Below are 27,698 nucleotides of genomic sequence, written 5' to 3'. Positions count from 1 at the left end.
TTGAGTGGAAATTATATGGCACTCCTGTTGATCTGCTAAATTTACGGTTTAATTGAGTGAACACATACGTATTTTAATGTAGCCTAAAATACATGAGTGCTGTGTTGGACAGGAATGATTTATTCAATCTAAACTGGAGGTACTGAAAATTCTTATACTTGACAGTAACTGTTCAATGTTTATACCTTCAAAGTGAAGGTCATTACAGCTGTTTTGTCAGTTCTTTCAAGATGAACTTCATTGGGGGCATAATAAGCCTTTGTAGGGAGTTTGTTGCATTTTAGTGGAGAGCCAAGTTTCTCCTTTTTGGAATTTTGATCACTGCTGTATAGAAAATGTTCAGTTTTAAAATGAAATAATAATTAAGAAATAAAGTTCTTAAAATTAACATTTTAAAACCAGTTGTTTTTTTCCATATACTTGTATTACAGTACTTAAAACTATCATTTGGAAAAATTTAAATGACTTGAAAATTGGAAAGTTCTTTGTAAGCTGTGGTGCAACACCAGTTTTGTTTTTTCTTTTTTTAACTTGTATACTATCAGAAATTTTATCAAAACAGTTAAGAATTTTGATTTCTTTGTTAATATCTCTCAAGTTTAAGTAGGGCTTTATAGCATGATTGTAAGCAAGTTTCACATATTTCAGTGGGCTGAAAAAGTTGTAAAACTTAAAAAATAAAATTAAAAGAATTAATTTTTTTGCTAGTAAAAAATGATATTTATGTAGTTTTATTTTCCCTTTTTGTTTTCTTACCAAAATGTCTTTAAGTGCAGTTTTTTGAAGTTAAACTAAAATATATTGTTTATGACAAACTTCAAATTCTATTTAGTGCATTTAATGATACTGGGTTTTCAGCCAAGGTTATGGTATTTCCTTTCATAAATGCTGGGTTAGTGAACATGGTCTTTAGATGGGAAATATATGTGACGATTCTATTTCTGTCATGTTTTAACATCTTAAATTACTATAAGAGAGCAGCCTTGCCAATGTCTCATTTCAGCCATCCTTGACCCTTTCACAGGATACGAATTATAAACTAGTCAAGGGTGGTATAATTGAATAGGAAGAACTTTGAATTTAAGAGTTGGGCGTGGTCACACACACCTGTAATCCCAGTGATTCAGGAAGCTGGGGCAACGGGATTGCAAGTTCCAGGCCAGCCTCAGCAATTTTAGCGAGTTCTTATCTCAAAATTGAAAAATAGAAAGCTCTGGAGAGGTAGTTCACGATCCCCATATGGCAAAAATAAATAAAATTAGAACATTGGACTTGGAAACAGAAGGTTGGAGTCTGGATTGTAGCGTTTATTTGTCTGGTTTATTCCTGATTTAGCCAAATCACCAATGTGCATTTTCATTTCTATGTTGGATATAGTATTTTCATCTTACTTAAAGCCATCATACTTATAGAGATCAAATGAAATTTCTTACAGCTCTTTGTATGATTAAAATATATGGCAAATTTGTTGGGCTAGGTTGTGTCTCAGAGATAGAGCACTTGCCTAGCATGCATGAGGTCCTGAGTTCAATTCTCAGCACCACATAAACATAAAGATATTGTGTCCACGTGTAACTAAAAAATAAGTATATTTTTTTAAATATATGGCAAATTTGTAAAGTTAGAGGTGTAAAATAACTATTTGAATTAATGGAGACATTACTATATGGCTCTGCCTGATTTTGCTTTTTGATTTTTCTCCTTCCTTCTGACCTGGCTTAGTTTCTCCTAAATTTTATTGCATAGGTCACCCATTTCTCAGTAAACTTGGTATCTTCCCTATATAATAGAATCATTTTTATATTTAACATCATATTACTATTGTCCATTCAACATTAAAAAACTACAAAGTTTAGTTAATGATAGAATTTTATCAATAGGTCACCACCATGAACTTCAATGTGGACATGCATTTTGTGAACTGTGCTTGTCAGTAACTGAAGAATACAACACAATTATATGCCCTGATTGTGAGGTAAGTTTTATGATTTTTTCATATACATTAAAGTCTAATGTTAAAGGTAAAAATGTCAGTTGGGAACAGTGTGTATGCCTATAATCCCAGCAATTTGGGAGGCGGAGGCAGCAGAATCACAAGTTTGAGGCCAATGTGGATAATGTAGTGAGACCCTGTCTTTCAAAATAAAAAAATTTAAAGGGCTGGGGATGTAGCTTAGTGACAGAGCACCCATGAGTTCAGTCCCCAGTACTGCCCTCCCACCCCCCAAAATGTCAGACAAGCTCTAGCTATAAACTAAAGTCTTTGTAAGCAAGAAGGCCTAACAAAATTTTCCCATCCATTTTATTAATTGTTCAAGCTATAGAGAAAAATTAAAAAGTGAAAGTCATTGCCTACATGTTTTGACTCTTTGGAGACCTCTGGGAAATTATCTCTATTTATTTTTCAGTAGAATGTATTCCTTTCAAAACCCTACCCCTGCCACTGTTTTCCTCATTAATAACCATGCAAGCAAATTTGAAACTCTCCCTACCTCTCAATCTTGTGTGTCATCAGATTTACATTTGTGAAGATGCTATACTATAAAAAGGCAAGGAAGCAAAACAACTGTCTAACTTTGATACTTACTTCAAAAGTAATAAATATGAAACAATTCTACTAGAACTAGAATCTGTTGACCCATAATAATGAGAACAAATTAGGGTTTAAAAATAAAGCTTACTAGATATCTTTTGCATTTACTACAAATCCAAATGTTCAATTTATATATGTTCTTGGAAAGCTGACAATCTGTAATTGGGGGTACTGTGAGTTGAACCCAGTGCTTTACCACTGAGCTACATCCCCATTCTACTTTATTTTACTTTTAAAATATTGAGACAGGTTTTTGCTAAGTTGCTAAGGGTCTTGGTAAATTGCCAGGCTCACTTCAAACTTGAAATCCTCCTCCGTCAGCCTCCTGAATTACTGGAACTACAGGCATGCAACACTGTTCCTGGCTTTAATCTGTATTTTTGTAACAGGAGAAATTGTTTGTATAAAATGTGGCAGACAATTAATATGGGGGCACAGGACCTAAAATGCAGTTTTTGTTTTGTGAGCCTAGCTCTGTCTTTCTTATTTGTGAGAATGAAATAAAACTTGCTTTGTCTTCCCTCTTAGAATTGTAAGAATCAAATCTGAATAATGTGAAAGTCCTGTGCAAGCTTCCATACCATTAAAATAACCTTTTATTAATTAGGTGTAGATTAACTGGCTTGCAGGTTAAACATAATACAAATACACGTAGTATTAATTTGTAAAAAAGAAAGTTTTAATTCTAGAAAAAAACATACACATTAGAAACTTTCTGTTTTGGAATTAAATCTTTAAAAGTTATGACCTTTATTGTGGGAAATTCCTGTCTCTGATTCCCCTCCCTCCTTTTTTGACATGGGGTTCCTCAAATATGGAGGGCTAAGTAGTTAAGACAAAGGAGATCTCCCCTCTTATGGTTATGATGGTAGATCTTGACAGTTTCAGTCTTGTGGGGGAAGAAGGGAAAAGGAAGGAGTAGGCAGCTAGAACAATCTAACCATGTCTGTTCTCTTTTAACATTCAAAAAACAAAAATTAAGGGTTGGGGGTGGAGCGCTGTGGTAAAGTGCATACCTAGCACACACAAGGCCCTGAATTCGCTCTCCAGCACAGGAATAAAAAAAATTTGACCATAAACTTTTGTCTTTTTTACCAAGTGATTTTATGTTTACTAATCTTAAATTATTATTGTATTTATATTATTCTTTGGAATTTGGATAACATCTATAGGAATATTTATAATGTATTCATGAATAATGGATTTGATTTTAGTGTTTTAATAATCTATATCATTTTGACTAGTTTTATTCTAGCTCTTTTTTTGGAAGATATGTGGCCTGCCTGGTTTACCCTCTTGCCTGCCAGCCTAGGTGATAGGCAAGTGACTACATTCAGATTCTTTTGTGTTTTTATTTTGGTACCAGGGATTAAACCCAGGGACACTTAACCACTGAGCCACATCCCCAGCCCCCCCCCTTTTAAAAAAATATTTTTATTTGTTATTGATGGACCTTTATTTGTCTATTTTTTTATATGTAGTGCTGAGAATCGAACCCAGTGCCTCACACATACTAGGCAAGTGCTCTACCACTGAGCCACAAACCCAGCCCATCCCCAGCCCTTTTAGTTTTTATTTTCAGACAGGGCTTCACTAAGTTGCTGAGGCTGGCCTCAAACTTGAGGTTCTCCTGCCTTCGCCTCCTGAGTACTCCACCAGGCATTGCTATAGTCAGATTCTTAATTGATACATATTAAAATCCCATGTGGTTAGAAATTGGTAAGAGTCACAGTTGTAAACAAAGATAATTATATGATCTTGACTGGGAAGTCTTGTTGTTTTAGTCAGTTTTTTTGTTGTTGTTTTGTTTTGTTTTTGTTTTTGTTTTGTTTTTTGCTGCTGTGACTAAAAGACCTGATGAGCAATTTTAGAGGAAGAAAAGTTTATTTGAGGGCTCACAGTTTCAGAAGTCTCAGTCCATAAATAATAGCCAGCTCCATTTCTCAGAGCTTGAGGTGAGGTAGAACATCACTGTGGAAGAGAATGGTGGAAGAAAGCAGCTCAAGACATTACAACAGGAACCAGAGAGAAACTCCACTTACCAGATACAAAATATATACCCCAAAGCCCATCTCTTCCAGCCACCCACCTTCATTTACTAGTTAATCCCTTAGGGAATTACTTCACTAATTGGGTTAAGGCTTATAATCATTTTACCTCTGAACCTTCTGAAATTGTCTCTCACATGGCCTTTTGGAGGATAACTAATATCTCTAAAACTTAACACTTGTTAAGGATATCTTTGAAGTCAGAAATCATAGAAGAAACATTTGATAAATTTGACAACAGTTTTTTATAGGCAGTAAAAACATTATAAGTAAAATTTAAAAGACAAGATATGGGAGCAAAAGAAAACTTTTGTTATATATGTTGCAAATTAAGAATCCTTATACAGTTTTAACTGAAAAAAATTTTTTTTTTTGTACTGAGGATTGAATTCAGGGACTTCACCTAAAGGTCTTGCTAAATTGCCACCATTGAACATGCGTGCGTGCATGCACACACACACACACACCCCTTTTTATAGTAATGGGGATTGAATACAGGGATACTTATCACTGATTGACATGCCCAGTTCTTTTTTTTTTTAATTTTGAGACAAGCTGTCTCTCAGTTCATGAAAATCTTACTGAATTGCTGAAACTAGCCTCAAATTGGTGATAATCCTACCTCATCCTCCCAAATTGCTGGGATTACATATTTATGCCATTGTGCCCAGTTTAATTGAAATTTTTAAATCATTGTGCTTAATATTTTCTTAAACTTTATGGAGGAAATGTCCTGTATCAATCAGATCTGCTAACATTAACCTCTTACTCAAATACCAAGCCAAAAGGTGATTAACTAGGAGGTGAAATTGAGCAACTTTTCATTGACTTAATTTCTCTTCTGTGAGGAGCTTTAACAGATCCTTAGCTTGTTTTCTTTTTAAATTTTTTTCCTCACTCTAGAATACCTTATTCTAAATTATAGGGGTTATTATTCTAAAGATAGGGGTATTATTAACACTTTGTCCTCTGTAATTAATTTCTTCTAGTCTCTCACTTTTGATGTTATTACATTTAGTCATTCAGAATTGTTTCCTTCTTAAGTTGCTTTTTTTCCCCCCTTCATGGCTTCTATGTTTTCTTTGATTAAGCAGACCTTATGTCAAAGTCATATATATACATACATATTTTCCAATATTTTTATCATATTTTTAAAAGGTTTTTAACCACTTTACAAAATGTTTTGTATGATAGAAAATGGGTATATCACTTTATGCTTCAGAATGATTACCTTGCTCAAAACATTTATTGAATGATCTTTCTTCCATTTTAATTGAAATACCACCTGTATTTTGCATCAGGTTCCCGTAGATATGTGAATCTGTTTCAAGGCTCTTTTCTGCTCATTAATTGTGCCAGTATCATAGTGTTTTAATTATAATAGCTTCATAATAGACTTATCTGGTAGGATAATCTCTACTGAACCATATATTAAATATTTTCTAATAGTAACAATATTTATTTTTCCATATGAAACTCAGAATTATATTAATTTTACATTAGATAGATTCTAGGATTTTTTTTTTGGTCTCTAGGAACCTGGTATGGTTCTCTATTTAGTGCTAATAAATTTTTTAGCTTATTTTTTTATTTTTCTTGTTACATTTATTCCTAAATATTTTTTAGTTTTGAACATATTTTAAGATATCACTGTAAATTTTTCAAAGCAATTTTTCAAAGTATTGTTGTACATGTTTCCTTTAGAATCATAGTAGAATGAGGTGCTTTGGTTATTGTTCTGTTTAATTGATAGTTGTCAGATTATAGGTTTTTTTTTCAAAAACTCAGAGTAAAAACATCACATAGTACTCTTCTTGATTTAAAGGGAATTTTAGGATTTCTAATGTTATCAGCAGATTTTTCTATGAATGGCATATTTACTAGTTGGATCCTAGTTAAGTTGAATTTATTGAATGACTTTGTGCTTTTTTCCCCCTCTGTTTTATCTTATTTTGTCCTAAGGTTGTTACAACTGTTAATATGAAAGAAGGATACTACCCAATAGATGGATGTATTAAAGAAGATTCTCTTATGGAAAATTTGCATCCTAAAACGTATGTTATATGTGCACTTATTTTAGCATTTTAAGTTATATGTATTTCTGAAACAATTTTTAGAATTATTGATAAAATATTCTTAGAACTGTGTTTCTAACCTTTTGTTTATAGAATGATCTTTGAGTTTATAATTTATCATCACTGTTAGTAGAATGCAGAGTCCAGCTCCTAAAAAGCAGCATTATTTTGTCTTTTTAAAAATAAGAAAATAATTCAAGGATTACCATATCAGAGTGAGACACTGAGACTAGCTAAAGTTATTGCTGTTGGATGAGAGGAAGTTACAGAGAAAAAAATGTATATAGTCTCTGCTGTTCTTAAAAGTAGCATGAATATAGTATGATAGAGGACATTGGGAAGAAATGGTTTAGAGGTAACTTATAAAAAATAATAATTTTGGGTTTATTCATTTTTCCTTTCTTCCATAAGACTTGGCACAAGTGTCTATTAATAAATGTTCTCTTTGAGTTAGTATTACATAGATTTTTAAAAACAGATTTGAGCTAGAGAGAGGCATTATATTACTTTTTATTACATTTATTTAGATTTATGTTATCTGCTAGTCTGTAAGCCCCTCTTAGGGTATCCCATTTTATTTCTCACTATGTCCTTAGTGAAAGACACAGAGTAAACATGTAGTAAATGTTTGTTAGATTTTTAAAAAACTAATATTTTTACATTTGCTGTATTTTCTGAAGTCATCTCAATCCCAGCTCATCTAGATTGGTTATGTGCTAGATCATGGGAAAAACTTTTTAAGATATAAAGAATTTTTTTTCAGTTTTCTGGGGTTCTACTTAGATGGTAATTATACTCTTATATGACTTCTTTTTTTTTAAAGAGAGAGGAGAGAGAGAATTTTTTTTAAATATTTTTCAGTTGTCGGTGGACACAACATCTTTATTTTATTTTTATGTGGTGCTGAGGATCAAACCCAGTGCCCCACGCATGCCAGGCGAGCGCATTACCGCTTGAGCCACATCCCTAGCCCATGACTTCTTAAACATATTTAATATGATAGTAGACTGTGCTAGACATAAAGAGAAATACAGGGTACTGTCAGGGAACAGTCTCATTTGGAACTTTCTAATCTTGTAAATGGTACCTAGTCAATCATCCCAGTTTCTCATATTGCAATTCATTTTACCTCCTGCAGATTCTAACTTTCACAATATCTCCTATATCCATAACATGTCTTCTGTTGCTACTACCCTATGTAATTCTCTTGTTCTCTTTTGTCTACTTCTTACCTCTTCCAGGCTCTTTCTTGTGCTATCCAGTTAAAATCTCTTTAAAGATTTAAAGATTTTAAAGATTCTTTAAAGTAGTATTCTTAAATTTTCACATTATGCCGCAGCGTGTCTTTTCAGACTTAAGAGTGCTTCCAAAGGCACCAAAAGAGTGGGTATAGTTATTTGGGGGATAGAAAATCATTTAGCTGCTGGGCTCTGTGGTGCACAACTGTAATCCCAGCAGTTTGGGAGGCTGAATCAAAAGTTCAAAGCCAGCCTCAGTGAAAGTGAGGCACTAAGCAACTCTGTGAGACCCTATGTCTAAATAAAATACAAGATAGGGCTGGGGATGTGACTCAGTGGTCAAGTGCCCCAAAGTTCAATCCCAGGTACAAAAAAAAAAAAAATTAGCTAAAATCTGGTAGCTGATTTCAACTGAAACATATTGAATGCCAGTACTTTTCCCAGCTCCTATAAATGTAGCTCACTAGTCACTTCCTCCTTGAGCTCTGTGTAGAGTGATTAAAGTAAATATTCAGGAATCCTTCTGGCTTATTGTGACATAGTGGCCATAAGTCTTACCTCCATGAAGTAGTCATTTTATCAGAGTTAGGGCTTCCAGATTTGAATACCTATGAGAGTTGAACAGAGCCAAGCATACTGGCACATCATAATCCCAGAGGCTTGGGAGACTGAAGCAGGAGGATTGCCAGTTGGAGGCCAGCCTGAATAATTTAGCAAGTCTCTGTCTCAATATAAAAAGAACTGGGAGTGCACAGTGTTATAGTATCCCTGGGATCAAATTCTAGCAACACACACTTACAGTCAAGCAGGTGACTTAAAAAGTGAGATAGGCTCAGTTTAAACAGTGGGTAGTAATGATTGTGGTACATAAGAGGGCTCACCTCTGACAAAGAAGGCAGACCCTGCAAGACCAACCAAATGTTGCCATATCCTTTCTCCAAAGACAAACTAAAGATCTGTACTTCTCTGTAAAATTTTGTGACTTAAAACACCATGCAAGTCAAATCAGATTGTACTCTTGACTAGATATGTGTAATATCTAGTAGGTTTGCAAAATGAAAAGTTACTTACAGAGGTAGATTAATCCAGAAAGTTCCCAAATTTTTCCAAAATGCCATTTTAAGTTGAATTTCCCATATATATTTATGTCAGAAACTCTTTAAGTTTCTAATTTAAGTACGATATAAAGTAATTGTAAATTTTTAAATTGTAATATTTGTTGACTCATTTTTATCTATATTTTATCTGTTTTATCTATATATTTTGAAGCAAGAATTGAGAAACTTACTCTTTAGGACTATGTACTCATATATATTTTTAAAACATGAATATTTACATTTCACAATAATAGAATGTTTATAAATTATTTGGTTTTATATTTCTTTCTGTAAAAGTAACATTTGAATACCATAGTTTCTTCCATAAACTATAAGCTTATGGTTAACTTGGCAAACATGTAAATGCTTACTATGTGCTAGCTAATACAGAAAAAAGCTATAAAGATAAAAATTAGTAAAAAAAAATTCATAGACAAGAGAAAGCAACTAATATTTTTGTTTCAATTACTTAATTAAATTTATTACCTTTCTTTAAATTTTCTAAGCTTATCAATGTAATTTTAAATAGCATTTTTGTGTATATGTGCTTCTAATTTGGGGGTACAAGTACTTATTTTAATTCATGAATTTACAACATTTCATTATCAACATCTCTACCAAAAACACCAGGTAAGGAGAGGTGACTTAAGAAATGAAAACACTGGGCTGGGGATATAGCTCAGTTGGTACATTGCTTACCTAGCATGTATAAGGCCCTGAGTTCAAACCCCAGCATCACCAAAAAAAAAAAAGAAAGAAAAGAAAATTCAATATATACTTTGAGATATTCTTTTCAGGGATGTGTTAAGAAATTGAATTTTATTTATTTATTTATTTTTTATTTTGTTTATTTATTTTGGGGGGGTGCCATACTGGGAATTAAACCCAGGGGTATTCTACTACTAAGCTACATCCCCAGTTCCTTTTTAATCTACTTTCTGTTTATTTTTCAGTACCAAGGACTGAACCCAGGAATACTCTACCACTGAATGACACCCATATCCTTTTTTTATTTTTTATTTTGTGATGGAGTCTCACGAAGTTGCCCAAGCTCACCTCAAATTTGGGATCATCCTACCTGAGATTCCCAAATAGATGTTATTATAGGTGTGCACAACTTCACCCAGGAAGAAATTGTAATTTTTATTTTTATTTTTTATACCAGGGATTTAATTCAGAGGCATTTCACCACTGAGCTACATTCCCAGCCGTTTTTATTTTTCATTTTAAGACAGGGTATTACTAAGTTTCTGAGGCTGGCCTCCAATTTATGATCCTCCTGCCTCAGCCTCCCAAACTGCTGGGATTACAAGCATGCAGCACTGTACCCAGCAAGCAATTGGATTCTTGATTAAGTTTCTATGAGAGCATATTTACTCATGTTTTTTTCTCTTATCTTTTTTTTTTTTTTTTGAGAGAGAGAGAGAGAATTTTTAATATTTATTTTATAGTTTTTGGTGGACACAACATCTTTATTTTTATGTGGTGTTGAGGCTCGAACCCAGCGCCCCGCGCATGCCAGGCCAGTGCGCTACCTCTTGAGCCACATCCCCAGCCCTTTCTCTTATCTTTTAGAGGTAATTGAGAACCCACTGCACATGTTCTTATGAATCATATAAATTATTTTCAGTGAGATAAAAATCAAAATAGAAGTTTAAAACCCTTATATTCATGTTAACATTTAAAATAATGTACTTCATATTTTCTAGGATAAAGAATTGTTCTCCAAACTTTAAAAAGCCAGCTGATCAGCTAACTGTTGGTTTAGAACATTCAACCTCCATTCACAGGACTGTTTCAAGCTCATCAGCTGTGATGTCGGTATGAGAAATACTAGTCATGAAGTAAAATAAAACCAAACATTTGGCTTTTTCTTTGGTAGCTTACCTTTCTTCTCACAAAGTTCCCATAATTTCAGATTATTTTGGAAACAAAGGTAACAGATAAACCCACTTTCCTTACTTGAATTTCCTGTTTACTCTGGGCATGAATAAGTCTAAACTATTCTTAAACAATTCTCTTTTCTTCCTGTTTGTACGTAGCTTCTTCCCTTTGAACCTAATTACTGAAACCAGATTCTATGAAATACATACAAAGTACAAGTGTCTAAATTCTGTATGTGGTTTTTCCAGTTACTTTAATGGCAACCAAAATGCCTAACTGAATTTGTGATTGAAGATAATGATGTTATTGTTGAAGATTGAACTTTTTTTTTTTTTTTTTTTGTAGTACTAGAGATCATTAATGGGCTAGGAGAGGGGAACAAGTACTTAAATCTTCGTTCTTTGCTTCAAGTTGAAATCTTGTTTTTTTTGTTTTGGGGTTTTTTTTGTTTGTTTGATTGTTCGTTTGTTTTAGTATTTTTTCTAGTTGTAGATGGACACAGTATCTTTATTTATTTATTTTTATGTGGTGCTGAGGACCGAACCCAGTGCTTCATCTGTGCGAGGCAAGCTCTACCACTGAGCTACAGCCCCAGACCTCAAAGTTGAAATCTTAATAAATAATCTTATTTTCCTTAAAAACTGTTTATAATTTTTGTGTGCCATGATAAATTGTGCATGATAGTTGAAAAATGGTAACAGCATCATCCTGGTTTGTAAAAATATATCTATGGGAAAAAATCTAGAATGCTTATTGCCAAAAATCTGAAATGGTGTTTATCTCTGGATAAGCAAGAGTAAAAGTGTTACTTTTGTTTTGTAATCAAAATATTTTGAAGTTTTTGCAATTATAATATAATGTATCTAAGCATCTAATTTTATATATGTATGTGGTTCCCCACCCTCCTTAGGAGACTAAAACTACAGAAGAAATTGATGAAGCATTGAAGATAGCAGGCTATAATTTTGAACAATTAAATATTGCTGTAAAAGTAAGCATTTTATATGATTAAATTCTATCAAGAAGTGAAGCATGTCCTCTTTAAATGTGTACATTTAGATGTGTTATCACAGAGCTTTGAGTTTAGCAATGAGTTATTAAGCTGATAATCTAATAATAGAGAATCACAAAAGAAGGGAAAATTTCTCCCATGGCCTGCCAGGATTGGACTTGTAGCAGTCTTGTTATGCTAGGAACTTGCTGTGAGCTATATTTGTCTCATAAGCATCCCTGCTCATCTTTTCGACATTTGCATATTGTTTGGCAATATCCCCCAAATGAGAGAAGTTTATTTTCTTTTCTCCCTGCTCTTCTGGCAAAGGAGAGACTTACTCATTTGATGTCAATAAAGAAGTTCTTAAGCACCCAGTAACAACAAAATTACAAGTAGGGAGTTAGATTATGCTGTGGATGCTTTTTTGCATAGAAGATAGGACATTTTTAATTGGCAGACAGCCAAATTTCTCAAAAGTAATGAGAACTATGATAAAAGTAGTGAGATACAAGAATTGTAAAAACATTGAGCAAAGAAGGCAAAAGAGAATGATAACTGAGAAACAGTTATAAAATCAGTATCAGAATAATAAGAAAAGCAAATCTATAATAAACTGGGGCTAGAAGTTCACCATCTGAACTTAGGAGGGGGAACACTTCAACCCCAAACAGGCAACAGGTGGCTTTCTGCTCCCTCTACCAAATATTCCTGTCTTATACAATGCAAAATATATTTGCACCATCTCAACATCCCCAGAATCTTGATACCCATTTCAACATCAACTCTTAAATACAAAATCTCATCTAAATATCTTCTGAGTTATAGGTGAGACTCGATATGATTCATACTGGGGTAAAATTCCTTTCCACCTGTAATCTACACAAGAAAGCACTAAAAGCACTTTGGTGGACAGGCATAAGGATAGACATTCTCATTCCGGAGTGTTGAAATTAGAAGAAAAAGAGAGGGTCATTGATCCTATCAACAGTTTTAAAAGCAATTCAAAAATGCAAAGAAGCACCAGGCATAGGAACACATATGTAATCTCGGTGACTTGGGAGGTCGAGATAGGAAGATTTCAAGTTTGAGGCCAAGCCAGCCTCTGAACTAATGAGACCATGTCTCAGAGTTAAAAAAAAAAAAAAAAAAAAAAAAAGGAATGGGGATGCAGCTCAGTGTAAAGCATTTCCGAGTTTAATCCCCAATACCAAAAAACAAAAATAATAAAAATAAATTTATGGAAAAGCTAACTTCAAGTGTGATTTCTAAGTTTTTTGGTTTTGTTGTTTTTGTTTTTATTTAGGGAATCATGCCATAGAGAAATGCAACTACCTAAAATGACTTGTGTCCTGTAATTATAAAAGAATTAAGGAAAAAAATTAGAAAACTTACCAATAAATTTTTTTTAGGTCTTTTTGCCAGATTATTAGTACAAAATGCCAACAAGGGGTGGTCTTACTCACAAGTACCAGGACTTAAAATTGAACTTTGTTTCAATTTTACTGTTTATTATCATCTAATCACCTCTTGCACTATTTTGAAAAGTTTACAAAATACCTGTTACTTTCAAAAATATATTGACAGTTCTACTTGGGCAAAGTAAATATACCAAATTAGATCTTTGAATTGTTTTTCCCAGATGCTTGAACGCATAGAGAATCAAACAAAAGAGGAGACACATAATCTTATAGAAGTTGTGGAGAAACAATTTGATAAACTTGTTGCTTCTCTTGATTCCAGGTAATAAAATACAAACACAATGAAACCGAAGTTTTTTAATACTAACGTCATTTTTTTTCTTTTGTTTAGATGAAGTAATGAATAACTTTCAAACAAGTTTAGAATGTGTGGTCTCTGTAGGCTGATTTTTAAAAATATATATATAGTTTTAGTTGAAGATGGACACAATAGCTTCATTTTATTTATTTTTCAGTGGTGCTGAGGATAGAACCCAGTGCCTCACACATTCCTGGCAAGCACTCTACCACTGAGCCACAACCCCAGCCCCTATAGACTGATTTTGAGAACTTAAAAATGAAATTGGTACTTTTTTCTTTTTTGACAGTGTCAGGGATTTAACCAGGAGTTCTGTGCCACTGAGCTGTATCTCCAGCCCCATTTTTTAAAACTCTGAGACACAGTTTTACTAAATTGCTGAGACTGACCTGTAACTTGTGATCATCCTGCCTCTGCCACTGTGCCTAGCTTATACTTTTTTTTTTAATTTTAGCTGTTTACTTCTGGTCCCGAAGCTAATTTAAAATTAACAAGCTTTTTACTTAAAGCAATTTGCACAGAAAAATAAAAGCTTATGCCTGTAATTCCAGCAACTCAGGAAACTGGGGCTAAAGGATAGAAAATTCCAGGCCAGCTTCAGCAATTCAGCGAGACCCTGTGTCAAAATTAAAAGGGTTGGAGATGTAGCTTAGTGCTAGAATGCTAGAGTAGCCTCATGGTAGAATGCTTCTGGGCTCAATCCCCAGTACAAAAAAAAAAAAATCACACCAAAACCCTCACATTATTGAGTTACTCAGGCTTTTCTCCAGCTTGTAATCCTTCTGCTTCATTCTCCCAAGTAGTTTGGATTACACACATGCTAGGCAAGTACTTTACCATTGAGCAACATCCCCAGATCTCTGTATTTTGAGATGGTCTCCCTGAGTTAATTAATTTTCACTATCTTGACAGTGTCTATGTATGTATATTTACTGGTGATTGAGTCCAGGGCCTATGCATGCTAGTAGGCAGGTGCTATATCATGAGGTATGTCCCTTGCCCTTGTTAGAGTCTTTTAATTGATGATTTTTTTTTTTTTTGGTACCAGGGATTGAACTCAGGGGCACTCAACCACTGAGCCTCATCTCCAGCCCTATTTTGTATTTTATTTAGAGACAGGGTCTCACTGAGTTGCTTAGTGCCTCACTTTTGTTGAGGCTAGTTTTGAACTCACGATCCTCCTGTCTCAGCTTCCCTAAACTCTGGGATTACAGGCATGCACCACCGCACCCAGCAATAAAAGTCCGGTTTATTATTCTTTTTGGCTTGTGCTTTTGGTGTCATATTAAAAAAAAAAACATTGCCAGATCCAACATCATGGTGCTATGTTTTCTTCAAGAATTTTGTAGTTGTAATTCTTATATTTTGATCTTTGATCTCTTTTGTAATTTTTGTTTATAGTATAAGATAAGGGTCCAACTTCATTCTTTTGAATTGCACATTCAATTTTCCCAGCACCATTTCTTGAACAAGACTGTCTTTTCCACATTGAATGGTCTTGGCACCTTTATAAAAAATTAGGTCAAACTATATGTTAAGATTTAGTTAGTTTAAGATTTAGTTTAATTTCTGTTTTATGTTATTGATCTGTGTCTTTGTGTCAATACCATACTATTTCCATTACTGTATCTTAGTAGTAAGTTCTTAAATCTGAATGTGCATCTTTCATATTTGTTCTTTTTGAAATTGTTTTGATTATTCAGGAACTCATTAAGACAGCCTTTAGGATGGGATTTTCTATTACTGCAAGAAAGTCATTTGGATTTTATAGGGATTATATTTATTGGTAGATCACTTTGGATAGTATTGACTTGTGTGTGGTGGGGGGTGCGTACTAGGGATTGAATTCAAGGGTGCTCTACCACTGAGCTATATCCCCAGCCCTTTTATTTATTTATTTTAATTAATTAATTTGTCTTTTGGTTTTGGCGGTTTTTTTTTTTTAAACTGAATCTCACTAAATTGCCAGTGCTGGCCTCAAACTTGCAATCCTTCTGTCTCTGCCTCCAGAGTCACTGGGATTACAAGTGTGCACCACTGCACATGGCTCTGATTTACTTTTAACTTACTTTTAGCACACATTTATCAGGTTCCTTCTATCTGCCAGGCATGGTGCTAGGAAGTGGAGAATATACAAATATCTTCCAGGAACTTCACAGCTTGGTAGTATGAGTCTGAAAATGAAATGCCCCTAATAATGAGATAAATCCTGGGATTATAGGCATGTCCCATCACACTGCCCATTTAGTTATATTCTTAATTTCTTTAAGCAATTTTGTGTAGTATATGGTATACAAGTCTTTTCCTTCTTGGTTTTTTAGTAATTTTGATCTTTTTGTTTTATTTCATGTTTGAGACATAATATTTGTACACTCATGAGTAGTGGTCAATTTATGATAATTAGCATATCATCACTTTATCACTTCTTTTGGCAACTATATTAAAATTACTCTCTTCTAGCTATTTTCTAGCTTCTATTCAGATCTTTAGACCAGTTTTTTAGGTGGGTTTTTGTTTTGCTATTGAGGTATTAAAGTTCCTTATTTATTCTGTATATTAACTCTTATCAAATGTATGTTTATAAATACTTTCTCCTGTTCTGTAGGCTGTCTCTTTGTTCTGTTGATTGTATCCTTTACTATATTCACTCTACTGTGCCGCATATGAATGATAACATTGTACATGTTGATTTATACTTTCTTTTCTCTCCCCTTTTATTTTCACTGGTCACTAGGAACCACTATTCTGCTCTCAACTTCTGTGGGATCTGTTTTTTTTTTTTTAATATTCTCATTATGAGTAATTCATGAGTAAGATCATTTGATATTTGTCTTTATGTAATTGATTTTTTTCACTTAACATAAGGTCCTCCAGGTCCATCCATATCACCAGAAATAACAAAATATTTTGCTTTGTATAGTTGAATAGTATTCTATTGTGTGTGTGTGTGTGTATCTATATCGATATATTCCAGTCTCTGGAATTATTTGTGCTAAATTATTTGTGCTCACCTTCTATTCAGATACATATCACATTTTCTTTAGCCTTTCTTCCATTGATGAACATTTAGGTTGATTCTATATTCTGGCTATTGTGAATAGTGCTATGGTAAACACAGGTGAACAGGTAGTTGATTGGTTGGTGGTGGTTTTCAGTACTGGGGGTTGAGCTCCAGAGCACTCGTAACCACTGAAATATATTCCCATCCCTTTTTATTTTTTATTTTGAAACAGGATCTTGTTAAAGTGCCAAGGCTGGCCTTGAACTTGTGATCCTCTTGCCTTAGCTTCCCAAGTCACTGGGAATGTGATGTGCCACTGTGTCCAGTTTGAGATGTTTTTGTTTTTGTTTTTGTTTTGAGACAGTGTCTCACTGAATTATTTAGACTAGCCTCAAACTTTTGATCCTCCTGTTTCACCCTCCCAAATTGCTGGGATTACAGGCATGCTCTACTGAGCCTGGTTTACAGGTGGTTTTTTGTTTTTGTTTTGGTTTTTTTGGTACCAGGGATTGAACCCAGAGTCTTTTTTATTCCTGAGCCATATCCTCAGCCCTTTTTATTTTTAACTTTGAAACAGTCTTGCTAGATTGCTGAGGATGGTCTTAAACTTTTGATCCTCCTGCTTCAGCCTCTCAAGTCTCTGGGATTACAGATTTGTGCTACTGTGCCCAGATTCTATTTAGATATTTAGCCCATTTTTTAAATAGGGTTATTTGTTTTGTTTTGCTATTGAGTTTGAGTTCCCTATTTATTCTGGATGTTAACCCTTGTCAAGCATGTTTATAAATATTTTCTTCTATTCTGTAGGCTGTTTCTTTGTTCTGTTGATTATATTCTTTCCTGTACAGAAGCCCTTTAGATTATTAGAGTTGCATTTGTCAATTTTTTGTTTTTGTTGCCTGTACATTTTAAATTATATTTTTAAAAAAATCATTACCCTTCGGGGCTGGGGATGTGGCTCAAGCGGTAGCGCGCTCGCCTGGCATGCGTGCGGCCCGGGTTCGATCCTCAGCACCACATACCAACAAAGATGTTGTGTCCGCCGAGAACTAAAAAATAAATATTAAAAAAATTCTCTCTCTCTCTCCTTTCTCACAATCTCTCTTTAAAAAAAAACTGATTCATAACAAACATTCTTTGATCAGCTGCTATTTCTCAAACACCATTAAAAAAAAAAAAATCATTACCCAGGCCACTGTCCTGAAGTATTTCCCTTGTGTTTTTTTCCTAGTAGTTTCATAGTTTGAGGTTTTACATTATCTATTTTCAGTTGATTTTTATTACTGGTGAGAAATGTGGTCTACTTCCATTCTTCTGCTTGTGAATATCCCCATTTATTAAAGAGATCTTTCTTTCCCTACATGTGTTCTTGGCTCCTATGTAACAACAAAAACAACAAAAATTAGATGTAAGGTGAGGGAGTGTTTTGGCTCTGTATTCTTACACATTGGTTTGTGCATCTTTTGTTTATTTTAAATGTCAGTACCATACTGTTTGATTCTGTATGCTTTGAGGTATATTTTGAGGTCTGTACTGTGATAGCTCCAGCTTTTTTTTTTTTTTTTTTTTTTTTTTGGCTCAGGATTGCTTTGGCTAGTCAGTCTTCTGCAATTTCATATGAATTTTATGATTTTTTTTCTAATTCTATGAAAAATGGCATTGATATTTTCATGGGAGTTCAATTGAATTTGTAGATCACTTTCGGTTATATAAGCTTTTTTTAACAATATTGTCAATCCATATGTAGGATATTTTTCTATTTATCCTCTTCAGTTTATTTCATCAGTTTTATATAATTTTCATTATTGAGATCTTTCACTTCTTTAGTTGAATTTATCCCTGGGGTTTTGTTCGGTTTTTTAAAGTTTGGGGGTTTCTTTCCTCCTTCCTTCTTTCCTTCATTGGGGATTGAACCCAGGGACCAAGGGGCACTTGACATTGAACTATATCCCAGTCCTTTTTATTTTTTATTTTGAGATAGGGTCTCACTAAGTTGCTGAGGCTGGTCTCAAATCCTCTTGCCTCAGCCCTCCAAGTCACTGTGATTAAAGGTGTGTGCCAATATACCCCGCTTTGGGCTTTTTTTGTTGTTGTTGGAATTGAACCCAGAGTCTTTTTATTGCTGAGCCTTATCCTCAGCCCTTTTTATTTTTAATAAAAAGGGTGGTGGTGGTGGTAGTGGGTTTTTCTTTGTTTGTTTTGGGTAGCTATTATAAATGGGATTATTCTTTTAATTTTTCAAATAACTGAATGTTAGAGGATAGAAATGTTTGTGATTTTTTTGTGTTGGTTTTGTATCCTACAGCCTTATTGAATTTATTAGTTCCAACAGTTTTTTAGTGGAGTCTTTAAGTTTTGTATACCTGAAAACAAGGACAGTTTGACTTCCTACTTTTTTAGTAGAATCTTTTAAGTTTTGTCACCTAAAAACAAGGACAGTTTGACTTCCTACTTTTCCATTTGGGATGTCCTCCCTCCCTCCCTCCCTCCCTCTCTCCTTTCTTTCTTGTACTAGGGATCGAACCCAGGAGTACTTTACCACTGAGCAGTATCCCCAATCCTTTTCATTTTTTATTTTGAGTCCTCACTGAGTTGCTGAGGCTGACCTTGAAGTTGAATCTTCTTCCCATAGCCTCCCAAGCCAATGGGATTACAGGCATGACACTGTGCCCAGTGCCCTTTATTTTTCTCTTGCCTAATCGATCTGTCTAGGACTTCCAGTACCATGTTCAATAAAAGTCATGAAAATGGACACCCTTGTCTTGTTCCACATCTTAGGAATAAGTTTTTAATTTTTCTCTATTCAATATGATACCAGCTGTGGGTTTGTCATATGTGGCCTTTACTGTGTTGAGGTACATTCCCTCTATACCTGCTATGGTCTTTTGATCTTGAATGCCCCCCAAGGATCCATGTGCTGAAGGCTTGGTCCCCAACCAGTGATTTTTTTGTTTTGTTTTTGTACTAGGGATTGAACTTTAAACTGAAGGGCACTTTACCCCTGAACTGCATCCCCAGTCCTATTTGTGTGTGAGTCTGTCTGTACGTACTAAGGATTGAACCCAGGAGTACTTTACCAATGAGTTACATCCCCAGACCTTTTTCTTTTTTAATTTTGATAAAGGTCTCACTAGGTTGTTGAGGCTTGCCTCAAATTTGCAATCCTCCTTCCTTGGCCTCCTGAGTTGCTTGGATTAGAGGTATGCATCCCCATGCTGGCCTCAGCCAGCATTATTGAGAGGTGGTAGAACCTTGAGAAGATGGGGCCTTGAGAAGATGTGGAAGGAAGTTTGGTCACTGAGGTTGTTCCCATGAAAGGGATACTGACGTCTTGGTCCCTTCTATTCCTTTCTCTATGCTTCCCAGTGGCCATCATGAGAACTGTTTCCTCTGCCACACATTCCTGCCATTATGTATTGTCTTGTCACAGGCTCAAAAGCAATGGGACTAATCAAACATGAACTGAAATTTCCAAAACTAAGCCACAGTAAATCTTTCCTCATTTTAAGTGATATAGGTATTTGTCACCATAATGGAAAGCTAGCACAGTATCTAATTTGTTGATACCATAAAGGGATGTTGAATTTTATCAAATGTTTTTCTGTATCTCTTGCTTGATTCTGAAAGTATCACATTTATTCAAACATCCTTGCATCGAGGGGATGAATCCTGGTTGATACTAATAAATAATCTTTTTAATGCACCTTTGAATTGTTTGGTACTTTTTGTTGATGTTTTTGCCTATATGTCCATCAGGGATATTGGCCTGTATTTTTTTTTTTTTTTTTTTGTCAAGTCCTTATCTGGTTTTGATACCAGGATAACACTGACCTCATAGAAAGAGTTTGGAAGGATTTCTTCCTCTTTAATTTTTTTAATAGACTAATTGATATTAATTCCTCTTTAAATGTTTTATAGAATTCTTCGTAAGCCATCAGGTCCTGAGCTTTTCTTTGCTGGAGATTTTTGTTGTTGTTGTTGTACCAGGGATTTGAAAGGGTGCTTAACCATTGAGCCACATCCACAGATCTCTTTTTTTTTCCCCCCTTTCCCCTGAGTTGGCTTTGAACTCGCAATCCTACCTTTCTTGAGGACTTAATTTTGGTAGTTTTTAATGTGTTAAGGAATTTATCCATTTCTTACAGGTTTTCCAATTTGTTTATAATAACTTCTATTGATCTTTTATATTGTTGTGGTATCAGTTGTAATGTCTTCATTTTCATATCTGATCCTATTTATTTTGAATCTTCTCTCTATTATTCTTAGTCTAGCTAAAGATTTGTCAACTGTGTTTATTTTTTGAAAAAAATATTTTTGTTTCATTGATTTTTTTTGTACTTTTTTGTCTCTATTTTGTTGATTTCTATTCTGATCTTTATTTCTATATACTTCTGCTAATTTGGGGTTGGAGTTTGTTCTTGTTTTTCTAGTTGCTTAAGATACATTGTTCAGGGGCTAGGGTTGTGGCTCAGTGGTAGAGCACTTGCCTCAAATGCATGAGGCATTAGGTTCGATCCTCAGCACCACATAAAAATAAATAAAGATATTGCATCCATATACAACTAAAAAAATTTATAAAAAAATACATTGTTCAGTTGTTAACTTGAAAGATTTTTTTCTTTTTTAATTTAAGCATTTGTTATTTATGAACTTCTCTTTTAGAACTGTGTTAGCTATAGTCCAGACATTTTGATGTATTGTGTTTCTATTTTCATTTGTGTCAGGAAATTTATATTTATGTTTAATTTATTTTTTTAAATATATTTTAGTTGTAGATGGACACAATACCTTTATTTATCTATCTTTATGTGGTGCTGAGGATTGAACCCAGGACCTCACACATGCTAGGCTAGCGCTCTACTGCTGAGCCACAACCCTAATCCCTATATTTAATTTCTTTAATGACTCTTGTTGTTCAGGAGCATGTTGTTTAATTTCCATGTATTTATATTGTTTCCAGAGTCATTGACTTTCAGTTTCATTCTTTTGTGTTCAGGAAAAAAAAAAAAAACTTGGATGTTCTTTTTTGTTGTTAAGACTTGTTTAATTGCCTAACACATGAGCTCTCCTGCAGTTGAAAAGAATATGTATTGCATAACTGTTGGATAGAATGTTCTATAAATATCTATTAAGTCTCTTTGGTCTAACATATATTTATTTATTTATTTTATATGGTGGTGAGGATTGAACCCAGGGCCTTGCACATGCTAGATGAGCCACAACTCCAGCCCCAAACATATAGTTTAAATCCCATGTTTCTTTGTTAATTTTATTTCTGGATGATCTATTCACTGATGTAAGCAGGGTGTTGAGCCCCCTACTGTTACTTTGTACTGCAGTCTGTCCCTTAAGATTTGTTAATGTTTGTTTTACATATTTAGGTGCTCCAGTGTTAGATGCTTATATTTTATAATTGTTTTTATTTTCTTGTTATATTGGCTCTTTTATCATTGTTTGCCTGTTTCTATAGTTTTTGACTTTAAAGTCTATTTTCTCTGAAAGAAATACAACTTCTCTTGATCCTTTTTGGTTTCCATTTCCTTGGACTATCTTTTCTCTCCATTCCCTTTTGGTCTGTGTATGTCCTTACTAAAGAAACAAATATCTATTTTAGGTGGCATAGTTGGATCTTTGTTTTTAAATCTGTTCTGTCACTTTGTGCCCTTTAGTTAGAGAATTTTAATCCATTCACATCCAAAGTAATTATTGATAGGTAAGGACTTCCTGCTGCCATTTTGTTGCTTATTGCTTGATTTATAGTTGTTTTGTAGACCCTTTGTTCTTTTCCTTTTTTTCATCACTTGATTTTTTGCTTTTTAATTTTAGTGTACTACTTATATGTTTTAGTTTGGAGGTTACAATGGGGCTTATTAGAAACGTAGTTATAACACATTATTTGAACAAATGTCTACTTGACATTGATCACAGAAAGAAAGGAAAAACTGTATATTATAACTCCTTTTCTCCCCACATTTTGAATTTTTAATATTTTCAGTTTACATCTTTTTATATTGCCTATCCATTGACATTCTGTGATTATTATTTTCATTTTTATTTTTTGTCTTTTAATCTTCCTATGTGGGGTATAAGTGGTTTATTCCTTGGGATTGTGGTATTACACAGTTTTTTAAAAATTTTATGTGAATGTTTACTATTACCTATGAATTTTATATTTTCATAAGCTTTGTGTTACATATTAATGTTCTTTTCAGTTTTAAGTACTTCCTTAAGCATTACTCACAAGACAGGTCTGATGTTAATGAATTTCCTCAGCTTTTGTTTGTCTAGGAATGTCTTTATCTCTCTTTTATTTTTAAAGGATAGCTTTGTCAGTATTCTTGGTTGGCTTTTTTTCCTCAAGTACTTTGAATATATCATCCATTCTCCCGACCTACAGGATTTCTGCTGAGAAATCTGTTGTTATTTGTGTTGAGAATCCTTTATAAGTAATGTATGTCTTTTCTCTTGCTGCTCTTAGAATTTTTTGTTGATAGTTTAATTATTATGTGTCTTGGTGAACTCCTCTCTGGATTGTATTCAGTTAGCAATCTCTGTGCTTCCTGTACCTGGATGTTGGCTTCTTTCCTCAAATTAGGGAAATTGTCATCTAATATTTCCTTAAGTATGCTTTCTGGCCCTATTTTTTCTTCATCTACTTTAATTCCTGTTTTTGTAAGTTTGGTCTCTTGATGGTGTCTCATAATTCCCATAAACTTTTTTCATTATTTATAGTTCTTTTTTCTTTCTTTTTGTTCCTATGATTGAGTAATTTCAAATATTCTGCCTTCAAGCTCACTGATTCTTGAGTTTGATCAAGCTGGCTAGTAAAGTTTTCTTTCTTTTTCCCTGTACGGGGGATTTAGCCCACGAGTGCTCTACCACCGATCTATATGACCAGTCTTTTTAAAATTTTGAGACGAGTTTTGGTAAATTGCCTAGACTTCTTCAAAATTGCAATCCTCCTGCCTCAGCCCCCCCCCCCAAGTAGCAGGGGGGTGCTGAGCTATCACATGCTGGCTTGTTGAAGCTCCCTATTGCATTTTTAAGTTTGGCCATTGTATTCATTTTAGGATTTGTATTTGGTTTTTAGAAATTGTTTTTATTTCTTTGCCAAATTTCTCATTCTGTTAATGTATTGTTTTCCAAATTTCATTCAATTTCTTATCTATAAAGTCTTGGAATTCACTCCACTTTTAAAAGAGAATTATTCTGAATTCTTTTTCTGACATTTCATAAGTCTTACGTTCTTTTTTAAAAAAATGTTTTTAGTTGTTTATAGACCTTTATTTTTTTTTTTAATATTTATTTTTTAGTTCTCAGAGGACACAACATCTTTGTTTGTATGTGGTGCTGAGGATCGAACCCGGGCTGCACGCATGCCAGGCGAGCGCGCTACCACTTGAGCCACATCCCCAGCCCCTATAGACCTTTATTTTATTTATTTATATGGAGTGCTGAGAATGAACCCAGTGCCTCACACACCGCGGGCCAGTGCGCTACTGCTGAGCCACAGTCCAATCTTACCTCCTATAAAAGGACCACTGTTTGAGCTTTGGAGAGTCTTTTGGTGGTATCATGATTTCCTATGTCTTTGTAATCCTGTGTCCTTACATTGCTGTTTACAGATTTTTCAGAGTTAAACACCTTCTCTAGCTTTGTAACTGATAGAATTTTGCTGTTTATACCAACCTCTAACCTGTCTCGGCCAGATAGTAATGTCCCTTGGGCTGTCAGAGCTTTCCTTCAGGTTCTTGATGTATTTGGGCTGCTGTGTTTGCTGTGAATTCAGGTGTAGCAATGGCTTTGTTCGGCTGTTTCACAAGACAGCTGATTGTGATATGCAATTAAGTTGAGCTGCTGAGTGTGTGCTGCAATTGCCACTCATCTGGTGGCTCACAGGGTATATTTCTTAGTACTGTTGTGATCTTCTTCCTCCATCAGTAGAGTCTTCAGTGGTGCTTGAGGCTTTGGGAGCACAGTTGAAATTCCTCGGTGGGTAAGAATTAGCACAGTGAACAATGTTGATATTCATAACTTAGTCTTATTCCACCCAGCATGAGGTATGCAGGTGGACTTTAGGACTGCTTAAATTATCAGCTCAATGAAGACTGGTGCATATTGTTATTCTCAACTTTGGTCTTACTACACTCTGGTCAGGATCAGGTAGTCTTTTTGTTTTTATTAGTATATTATGATTATACATAATAGTGGGATTCATGATGACATATTTGAACATAATGTAATTTGATCAATTTCATTCCCCTTTCTTTTCCCTCTCCACCCACTTGAACTACTTTAATATATAATTAGTACATTATATATTATCACAGTTTACTGTGGTATATTCATACATGGATGTAGTGTAATTTTGTAGATTTCATTTCTCAGTATGCATATGTTCTTTCCTCTCTCCCTCTAGATCCCCTTCCTCTAATCTATTGGTCTCCCTCTGGTTTTGTGAGATCCTTTTTTTTTTTTTTTCCTGGTACCAGGGATTGAACCCAGGGTGCCTGACCACTGAGCCACATCCCCAGCACTTTCCATTTTTTTATTTTGAGACAGGATCTCGCCATGTTGCTTAGGGCATCACTAAGTTACTGAGGCTGGCTTTGAACTTGCAATTCTTCTGCCCCAGCTTCCCAAGGCCCTGGGATTACAAGTGTGCACCAAAAGGCCCTGGGATTACAGGTGTGTACCACTGTTCCCAGCTATGAGATCTTTTTTTAAATTCCTTTTCTTTTTTTTTCTCTCTAGCTTCTACTGGAGATAGTCTTTATAGTCACAAGGGAGTGCTATTTAAACTTCCAAGTGTGACCTACTAGCTTCCAGAATTTGCTAGGGAGTCTTCTCCCTTCCTGAAGGACCCCAGGTTATGAAGTGATGTTAGATTGGAAGGCAGGCTACCTGGAGATCCTAGCCAAGTAGCAATTCCAACCTCTTCTGGAAGTGACCAGATTAGCTATTCAGTGGGCTGTTTGTTAGCTGGTCAAACAAAACTGCTGACAGGCATGCTGTGCTTTCACAAAAAATTGTATGTGTTCTCTGTAGGCTCCATCTTCTTTCTTTCTTCCTATCTGGCCTTGTATGGTCTAGCACATTCAGTTTTTTTTCCTAGGTTCTGGGTGAGTTGAGAATCAAACAGATTTTCTAAAAAGCTTCTAGAATGCCAAGGAAGTTGCATGTTTGCTATCCCTATTCTCTTTTCCCTGTCTTGAGGCTGTTGACCCTAAGGATTTTTCTCTGTGTGACTGTGTGTCACCTTGAAGGAGCAGTGACATAATCAAGTAAGACCCTTTTTCTTACCATATCACTGCAGATTTTTATTCAGTCCCGTGCAGCACACAGGTGGCTCAGTCTTTCATTCACACTTTGTGGGTTTTACCAAGGTATTTTCCTTGGGTAGTTACTCCTCCTCAAGGATTTATCCTTATTCCTCCTCAAGGAGTAAGGTGAAGGCTGGGCTCTCCTACTCAGCTATCTTGGTGATGTAAGCTCCAGTATTTTCTTATCAGTGCTATTGTAAAAGGAATTATTCTCATAATTTTTTTTTTTTTGGTGTTCATTGTTACTGCATAGAAACAGAGCTTTATTTGTATGTGTTGATTTTATAGGCTCCGTTTTTGCAAAATACATTTATTTGCCTTTTTGGCTTCTTTAGGGTTTTCTTTAGGTTTAAGATCAGGTTATCTATAAAAAGAATTTTTACTTCCTCCCTTCCAATTTGAATTTCCTGATGACTTTGACTACTACTTCCAATATGTTGTGGCATAGAAGTGACAAAAATGAATATCCTTGTCTTGTTCCTAGTCTTACAAGAGAAGCTTTCAGTCTTTACTACTGAGTATGGCATTCATTGCAAGTTTTTCATATGTGGTCTTTATTATATTAAGGTAGTTTCTCTTTTCTAGCTTTTTGGGTAATTTTATCATGAAAAGGTGTTGAACATCAATTGATAACAACCAAGTAGGGTTTTCTGTTTATGTCTGTTAATGTGCATATCAATTCATGCATATATATAGAACCATCCTTGCAGTCCAGGAATAAATCCCACTTGGTCATAGAATATAATCCTTTCATTGTGTTGCTGAATTTGGTCTGCAAGTTTCTTTTTTATATATTTATTTTTTAGTTATAGGTGGACACAGTATCTTTGTATTTATGGTGCTGAGGATCGAACCCAGTGCCTCACACATGCTAGGTAAGCGCTGTACCTCTGAGCCACAATCCCAGCCCTGCTAGTTTCTTTTTATGCTTTTTTTTTTTTTTTAAGATGGTGCACACCTGTAATCCCAGCAATTCAGGAGGCTGAAGCAGAAGGATTGCAAATTCAAGACCAGCCTTAGCAATTTAGGGAGACTCCAGTAATTTAGCAAATGCTGCCTCAAAAGGACTGGGATATGACTCAGTGTTTTGTTGTTGTTGTTTTTGTACCAGGGATTAAACTCAAGGGCACTAAACCACTGAGCCATATCCCCAGCCCCATTTTGTATTTTATTTAGAGACAGGGTCTCACTGAGTTGCTCAGTGTCTCACCATTGCTGAGGCTGGCTTTGAACTCACGATCCTCCTGCCTCAGCCTTCTGAGCCTCTGGGATTATAGGCATGTGCCACTTCGCCTGGCTCCTATGGAATTTTAACAGGTGGGACCTATGAGGAAGTCCTTAAGTCATTGAAGATAAAGGGGATGTGGAAGTCTGGCACACACCTGTGATCCCAGCTACTAAGGAGGCTGAGGCAGGAAGATTGCAAGGTCAAGGCCAGCCTCAGCAATTTAGTGAGACTGTGTCTCAAAATAAAAAGGGCTCAGGGTGTAACTCAGCAGTAGAGTATCCTTGAGTTGAATCCCCAGGACTGCCAAAAAAAAAAAAAAAAAAAAAACAAAACCAAAAAAATCAGAGGATTACAGAACCCAAAACCTATTTTCTACCCATCCTCTGCCCGTCCCATTCAAGATATGACTATTCACTCCCACTATGATGTGCAGCCCTCACC

At 34.9% G+C, this 27,698-nt stretch overlaps 1 protein-coding gene across 2 annotated transcripts in view; it reads left to right on the top strand.

Annotated features, from left to right (window-relative positions):
* Positions 1-27,698, top strand: part of RNF17 (ring finger protein 17) — a gene marked incomplete at its 5' end in the record, with an annotated part of 109,804 nt that overhangs the window by 1,058 nt on the left and 81,048 nt on the right. For both annotated transcript variants that reach the window (XM_081292129.1, XM_081292128.1), the window contains 5 exons: positions 1,881-1,975; positions 6,604-6,695; positions 10,761-10,872; positions 11,846-11,926; positions 13,569-13,669. In XM_081292129.1, coding sequence (XP_081148255.1) covers positions 1,881-1,975; positions 6,604-6,695; positions 10,761-10,872; positions 11,846-11,926; positions 13,569-13,669 — 481 coding nt within the window. The remainder of the gene's footprint in view (positions 1-1,880; positions 1,976-6,603; positions 6,696-10,760; positions 10,873-11,845; positions 11,927-13,568; positions 13,670-27,698) is intronic.

The sequence above is a fragment of the Spermophilus citellus genome, assembly GCF_964194105.1.
Source record: "Spermophilus citellus genome assembly, chromosome: 1".
Lineage (NCBI taxonomy): Eukaryota > Metazoa > Chordata > Mammalia > Rodentia > Sciuridae > Spermophilus > Spermophilus citellus.
Note: the sequence above shows the minus strand (reverse complement) of the source record. Positions and strands in the feature narration are given on the sequence as shown.